Source organism: Triticum dicoccoides, chromosome 3B (genome assembly GCF_002162155.2).
Source record: "Triticum dicoccoides isolate Atlit2015 ecotype Zavitan chromosome 3B, WEW_v2.0, whole genome shotgun sequence".
NCBI lineage: Eukaryota > Viridiplantae > Streptophyta > Magnoliopsida > Poales > Poaceae > Triticum > Triticum dicoccoides.
This window is the reverse complement of record NC_041385.1, coordinates 371624786-371632652: the sequence shown is the minus strand read 5'-3', so window position 1 is coordinate 371632652 and position 7867 is coordinate 371624786. Positions and strand designations below refer to the sequence as shown.

General features: G+C 46.2%; 1 protein-coding gene across 2 annotated transcripts in view; it reads right to left on the bottom strand.

Annotated features, from left to right (window-relative positions):
• Positions 1-6104, bottom strand: part of LOC119276093 (PITH domain-containing protein 1-like) — an 8036-nt gene extending 1932 nt beyond the window's left edge. Inside the window, exons 1-6 of one of the 2 annotated variants that reach the window (XM_037557083.1) lie at positions 5880-6104; positions 5649-5729; positions 4862-4911; positions 2272-2349; positions 1671-1728; positions 1543-1592 (exon numbers count right to left, since the gene is read on the bottom strand). In XM_037557083.1, the coding sequence (XP_037412980.1) occupies positions 1543-1592; positions 1671-1728; positions 2272-2349; positions 4862-4911; positions 5649-5729; positions 5880-5963 (401 nt within the window). In that variant the 5' untranslated portion in view covers positions 5964-6104. The remainder of the gene's footprint in view (positions 1-1542; positions 1593-1670; positions 1729-2271; positions 2350-4861; positions 4912-5648; positions 5730-5879) is intronic. The other variant, XM_037557082.1, reaches the window with a different exon arrangement.
• Positions 6105-7867: the final 1763 nt, after the last annotated feature.

Below are 7867 nucleotides of genomic sequence, written 5' to 3'. Positions count from 1 at the left end.
ACGAACATTTTGCTACTATTATAATATAACTCAAAGGGAGAAATCGTCCATATTTCAACCCTGAACTAGCCATTTGTCTAAGAGAGCTTTGAAACCGTCTAAGTTTCAACCCTGAATTATCAAAATCATGCAAGATTCAACCTTGAACCGGTTTTCGCAGACAAAGCCGGTTTTGACCAGTTCACCCGCCTAGTCAGCTGCCACATCAGCGAGGCCCATGCCCAGCCCTGTCTCTCTTCCCATTCCGAGCCGCATAGGGCTCACCCAGCTGCCGCCGCCGCGTACGTGACCCCGACCCGTCGCCACCCTCTCTGGTGGCCGGCGAGCGGCAGTGCCGCCACTCTGCCCTCACACGAGCTGGGCCCTGCTCCCCCACCCCGCCCCTGCTGCCCGATGCCGCCACCCCCGGGCATGGATCGGAGCTCCCCCTCTCCTAGTGTCCACCAACGAGCACAGGCTCCTGCCGTGGACTCCCCTCTCCTGCTGGCCACCAATGCACCAGCGGCTGAATCCATGGAGCCCTGCACCCACCTCTTCCCCTCTATCAACAGCAGACAGAGCCGGCGTGTTTCCTCTCCGAGAGCGCCATGTGCCCTCCCCAATGGCCGAGCAACATCAAAAGGGCTAGGTGGGACAGGACGGGCCAGGCTAAGGAATTATACACAATACTTCTTCTTTAAGGGCCACTTTTACTCCCAGCCTTCACTGTTTTCTGCTGTCCTGGGCGGGCCAAGGCCCAGTTTTGCCCTAAAGTAACTCTATCCCTGGCCCTCCCGTGAGGCGCCTTCAGCCCCAGCAGCGACGTGCGCCTCACCACGCTCCAGTCCCGTCCTCTTGGCTTCCTCTACCGGCTGTGGGCTCATCATGCCAAGTGTGCGCGCCGATGCAATTCGCTTGGTGCTCACCGTGCTCGTCTGCGGCGTCCAGTCCGATGCTTGTGAGCCTGCTGAGCACGAGATAGGTGAAGAGCGATGGGCTGCTGGGTCTAGATGGCCGGCTGTGGTTCCGCGCCGCCGCCCTCAACTCACCGGCAGCGCAGGGGTATGGCCCTTCGGGCCTGGCGGCGTCAGGTCAACTGCTATTGCGGGCTGGGAGAGAATGGGCAGCGGTGACAAGCATCTGGTCGGGTGGAGGGAGAAGCGGCGGCGGGGCTGGAGGCGGCGGGTCGAGGTCAGGGTGCTGGTGTCCCAAGTGGCGGCGGCTGGGCTGGGTGAGAGACGCTGCTCAGGGTGAGAGACTGAACAGAGAGAGACTAGGTTTAGATGCCTGGGTGACGTCGCGGCTGAGTTGGTTACTGATTAGGCGGTCAACTCTTCAAAACCGGCCAAAACAGCCCAGAAAACTGGTTGAGGATAGGAGGGTTGATATTTGTCCAATTTTGAGAGTTTGGGGTTGTAAAGTAGACGGTTTTGAAGTTCGGGTTGTTTCTTAGACTTTGGTGACAATTCAGGGTTGAAATATGGACATTTCTAACTTAAATATTGGAATATAAATGAACATGTATTAAGTAGCACAAGCAGAACAAGTAACTACTAAAATTACCTTGTTTGATACTCAAGAACTCCCTGCAAATTCTCTGCCAGTTCCCATTCCTGGCACAAACAATGTCAAATTACAGCTGGAGTTTCTTCTTGTGGATGGATAAGAAAATAAACAAACTAAAAACATACCTGCACAGGCTGCATGTTTTGAGCATCAGAAAAGTCAATACCTTCTCTATTGATAAATCTGTGACAAGTCGACATTCTTTATAAATTTCATGCTATTATGGTTCAACAGTTAGGTGTGGCGGAGATGCGTATGTTGAGATGGATGTGTGGCCACACGAGGAAGGATCGAGTCCGGAATGATGATATACGAGATAGAGTTGGGGTAGCACCAATTGAGGAGAAGCTTGTCCAACATCGTCTGAGATGGTTTGGGCATATTCAGCGCAGGCCTCCAGAAGCTCCAGTGCATAGCGGACGGCTAAAGCGTGCGGAGAATGTCAAGAGAGGGCGGGGTCGACCGAATTTGACATGGGAGGAGTCCGTTAAGAGAGACCTGAAGGATTGGAGTATCGACAAAGAGCTAGCTATGGACAGGGGTGCGTGGAAGCTTGCTATCCATGTGCCAGAGCCATGAGTTGGTTGCGAGATCTTATGGGTTTCACCTCTAGCCTACCCCAACTTGTTTGGGACTAAAGGCTTTGTTGTTGTTGTTGTTGTTATGGTTCAAGAAGAAAGAACTGGGTAAGTCATGAAAGAGAAAAGCCAGAATTCTAAAACTTACACTCTCATTCTTGAAGGGCTTGTCCCATCAGCACCACCAACAACAGCGATGCTCTTGATCTTCACATCTGAGGTAAATCTACAAGAAAAAGGAACAAATGAAACATGTTAACGATTGCTGATAGGAATTGCAAGCAGAAACGAGAGAAAAAACATGTCTTAGCTATTAACACAAGCATAAAAATGATATATCCCAGTATAGTCCAGTATAAAGTACAAACCAAATGTAATATATATGGATCGTGAACTCAATGCAAATAAAGACAGAGGCAGAAGTACAGAATAAAACACGGATAACTTGCTTTGTCTACATACGACCCTTGATGAATCATTCCGACTCCTTCAGGATACACCAACAAAGCCTTTTGTCCCAAGCAAATTGGGGTAGGCTAGTAGTGAAACCTAACAGAAAACTGTGAGAACCCAAAAGAGAAGAGAGGAAGTACAAGTAAACAAAATAAATCGAGATTCTGGTACATGGTTTGCTGATTTCCATGCAGTCCTGTCAAGAGCCAAATCCCTAGGTTCATTCCAATCCTCAAGTCTCTTTTACTGCCTTCCTCCGATGTGAAATTTAGTCGCCCCCTACCCCTCCTAGTATTTTGGCTACTCTTAAGAATACCACTATTTACTGGTGCTTCTGAAGGCTCCATTGAATATGTCCAAACCACCTTGGCCGGTGTTGGACAAGCTTCTCTTCAATAGGTGCCACCCCTACCTCATCTCGTATTCCGTCATTCCTAATTTGGTCCTTTATTGTATGGCCACCCATCCACCTTAGCAAGCGCATCTCAGTGGCACTCATTTCTTAGATGTGTTGCCTCTTAGTAGGCCAACACTCTGCTCCATATAGCATTGCAGGTCTGATTGCAGTCCTATAGAACTTACCCTTTAGCTTATGTGGGACCTTCTTGTCACAGAGGATGCCAGATGCTTCCCACCACTTCATCTGCTCCGCTTTGATTCGGTGGCTAGCATCCTCATCAATGCCACCATTGCTTTGGAGCATTGGTCCCAACTCCCAAGTATAGAAAGGTGTCCCTCTTAGGCACTATATGTCCCTCGAAACTAACTTCTCCCTTCTCCCTCCTCGCACCTAACAGCACTAAAATCACAAGTCATATACTCGGTCTTGGTCCTACTAAGCCTAAACCCCTTGGACTCTGAAGTTTGTCTCCACAACTCTAATGTCCTACTGACATCCAACCTACTTTCGTCAACTAGGACCACATCATCAGCAAAGACCATACACCAAGGCACTGTTTGGATATTGGCAATGAGGCCCAGAATTAAACATTGGCATTTGGGCAGCCCGAATTTCATTGTTTGGAACAGTATTCAGACTCGGAAAGACTTGGAATCGAAGCACGATATAGAACAGCCCGCTGTCCCCACCCGCCTCACTTGTAACACACCAGCCACTCCCGCACTGGCAATAGTTACTCCTAGCTATCCTATGGGCTCTAGACTGGCCCACAAACCAACACAAGTCTTTCCGGCGCACTCTGTCCTCATTCGTGCGCACCCTGAGAAACTTCCAGGTCGTTCACACATCCCCAAACTGCTCCAAGCCAAGCACGCTTAATCAAGCGGTTCTTATGAGATGAGCTTCCAAAAAAGAAGATGCACCTTATTGGTATGGGTAGTACTATCAATCCTATTAAACTAGGATGTCACATCACTTTGCCCGAATTCGGAACCTCACCCATTGACTTTGTGGCAAGTTCGACAGTGCTCGCCCCTAGTCTCCACTTACCCCTTTGAGGAGCGGTCCTGGAAAAAGAAAAATGCCACGCGCAAGAGAGGGACAGCAGCACGAAGCGGGAAGACACAAGTTGGCCTCTCTGCCCTCCTCTTCTCTTCTCTCTAGCGCAGGTCAGCTACCTCATTCCTCACGGTAGTCCGCCTCATCCCATATCTCAGATGCGGCACGCGTGCGTCCAACCACCTATCGCTCACATCCCCGTAGTGGAAGCTGTTTGTTGCCTCCCATGGCGACGGATGCCACTTCCCCTCGTGTTCGTGCCTGTGGCGCATGGAGGAGAAAGCATGCTGGAGGGAGAGAGAAGAAGATGGAAGGCCAGTGACGTGTACAACAATGTGCAATTCAATATTTTCACCATCCAAACACCAGAATTCGGGTTGAATGTCGATATCAATGTCATGCAGATTTAATATTGGAGCCAATGCAATTTAGAGGCCTTGAATGTCTACGTCCAAACAGAACTCAAGGGATATCTCCTTGTATATCCTTTCTGACCTCGTCCATCACTAAGGCAAAGATGTATGGCTTACATAACTGTAACACCACAAATTCTGTGTCCTAGACACTAAAGCTGTCAATTCTGCATTTGAAGACATAAAATATTCAGCTTGTGTGGGTTTAAGGCAAGTGAAGCAATGATGTAATTAATTTAAGAAACCGAGTGGGGCAGGCACACACATATATCTTTTTTTCGAACTGGGCTACAACCGTTTCTGTTAATTCCTCAGCGGAGATAACAAGTTTATACAGCAGAAGGGGATGGAAAAGAAAGAAGCCAAGACACGGATATATATCCAATTATCATTAAGTGATGTAAGCTACTTACGGGATGAAAACAAGTAACTCAGGGTCACCCTCATTGCTCTCCAGAAAACCCTGGTGCAGCAAAAATGTTCATAAGAGTGCAGGTAACAGGTATGAAAAGAAACTTATGTAATAGGTTATGACTTATGAGTGAAAAAATCACTAGTCACTGAATAAACTCTGTAAGCTACAGCATCAATATTTTGATCTTGATTCATTGTACTTACAGGATTTAGGGTCAAGACTGATAAGCTGATACAACAAACATAAGTAATAGCCAAATTCGCATGCAGAAGAATGGCAATTTTGTGTAACATGGAGGATAAAGGGTAATAAAACATAGAGCTCAAAATGTCTGCATAGTGCATACCAAACCTCCTGGCCTACTGTTTCTCCCGTTTAATATTTCAGACGTCCTGGCAATTTCCCTTTTCCTACTATGCGCTAGGATTATGCTTTATAGACATCTTTACTAGTATACTTGTGGAAAATAAATTGTAGCCCTCAGTAATCATGACAGTAAAGACATTAGTGGCATGATAAAAAAAAGTACCCAGTAATAGTTTTTTAAGGACAAATAGTACCTAGTGGATGCACAGAAAGCTGCTAATTTTCTATTCGTTTTCTAATGTAATACCAAAGGAGACGAGTATAATCCACATAGGGACACAGCAATCGATACTGAAACTTTTTCTATATCAGTGACAGGTTATGTAGAAACGTCTAATTCCTGGCATATTTGGCAGGAAATAAGCACCGACACTCATAAGAAGATGGATTATGTCTAATTCAAGGACCTCGGTACATACCCCGGAAGTCTCGAGGCGCTGGTCCCACGACTTGAAGACCGATTTGACGCTCCCGGCCACAGATTCGTTCAGAGCCACCACCTGCAGGTTGTGGAAAAAACGGGGGAAGATTCAGAGCCACAGTTTCTCGAATTTCTGCAGTAGTAATAGAAGATTTTGCACTCGTAATACAGTAGGCTACAGCGAAGATTCTGATTTACAGAGAGAGACGGAGAGAGATTGGGAAGAAACCTTGGGGATGTCGATGTGATTGTAGAGCGACCAATCGGCGGCGCAGTTGTGATCCCCACACTCGTGATCGTGCAGGCACGCCATCCCTCTCTCTCACCCTCTTCCTCTTCCTCGCTCGCTGCGAATGCAGCACTAGTGGTGTTCTTGTTGGATTTGCTCTGCGTCTGCTGCCTTCTGGTCGGCTGCTGACTGCCTGCGTCTACGAAGGTACTAGGGCTTTGAGGGTTTTTTTCTTTTCTTTTTCCCCTTTTAGTTTTTCCCCCCGCAAAATCGAACCGTCTAGACATTTTTAGGATCCAACGCGGACAAAAATGTCTGGACTTTCTTTTCTTTGTCTCCTTTTCTATTTCTTTTTTTTTCTTTTTTTTCCTTTTATTAGTTTATTTACTCTAGTCGGCCGCATATATCTGAACTAGACCATCACGCATTTTCAGCCACACACCCGCATCGATTTTGGCGCTTGCATGTGATTCTCAGATAGACTTGGTTGAGCAAAAACAGACTACAAACCACCATTTGCATATAGTTTGATTGCCCGCATGTATGTTAGCTGCACGAGGGAACTAATTTTGACCCGCCATTCGGTTGGGTGCATCGCATTATGCGCATGTATGACTCGTTGTTTGGTTGCAACCTGCATAAGGTGTTGTCACCACTTCTCAATGATGGTGACCTTACCACACGCGATCTGAACAGTTTCATTCTTAGCTACCAAACAAAATATGATTCATCCTAACTACTATCAAATGGCATTATAGATTACTAAAGCCCAGTTCTTTTGCCAGAATCTGGGGATTCTCCCAGAATCCGACCCCTACCCAGCTTCTTGTAGAATCTCTGAGCCCCATTTGATTTACAATTCTATCTAATTAGACCCTAACTAGATAGAATTGTAAAACAAATGGGGCTCAAAGATTCTGGGAGAAGCTGGGTAGGGGTCGGATTCTGGGAGAATCCCCAGATTCTGGCAAAAGAACTGCGCCTAAGAGCCGTATGGTTGAATATGGGAAAGTTCATCGTCGATGTAACTAGATGCAAGTCCATCTTCCTCTTTTGCCGTTTGTGGTAGTTCTTCATCTTCCTCTTCTGCTGCTACAACTGCTTCTTCCTCTTCTACTGCTACAACTGCTTCTTCCTCTTCTTCTGTTGCTGCTCTTGCTCTTCTTCTTTTTCTTCTTCTTCAAATCCTTGTTTGGCCTCTGTTATTCCACATTGCTTCTTCCCACTCCATCATTTTGTTCTTCCAGCCTTTGTTGTCAAATGTCTCCACACCATGCCGAAGCTAACAACATCGTCCTCCGTCACATTTTCCTCCTCAGGCACCAGTTCATCAACACCCTATTGCAGGATCCAGTTATGCAGAATGCAACAAGCAAGATGTGATGCCCGGATAATTAAGCTACAGTAACCCTCTACTAATGATGCCACGTCACCACGGTTACCGTTGTTAATCTCGCGGTGAATCAAGTCCCGTTTGAATTCAAATTTAAAATAAAGTTAAACGATAAAAGTTTTCAAACATAAAAAAAATGTCCGGTTTGCAACAAATAATCCATACATTATTTTGGTGAAGAAACCACATTTTTATAAAGTAACTAAATGTTCTAAGATAAGTAAAACAGTAGCTGAAACAATTATTTAAACATCTCTTAAATGATTAAATTATTGAAAACCTATTTTTATAACTACAAAAATAATTGTGGCAGTGGTATAACTACTATTACTAATTTTGGTGCTAACTATATGATTTACAAAACAAAAACAATTTGAAAGATTAAATAAAAGAGAAGAAAAGTTAAAGCCTAACACTGTTCACCTAAAAGCCTAGTACTACAGAAGGCCCAATCCACCAGTGGGCTTTTCTCCTGCCACTTGAACAGAAGAGGGAGGCCATGGCGCTGGCAATGCTCGCACGCCGTCCACGCCGTGGATGTCGCGCTGTCGGCCATCCCACGGCTCCCTGGGTGGATAAGGCCGCACCTCGACAC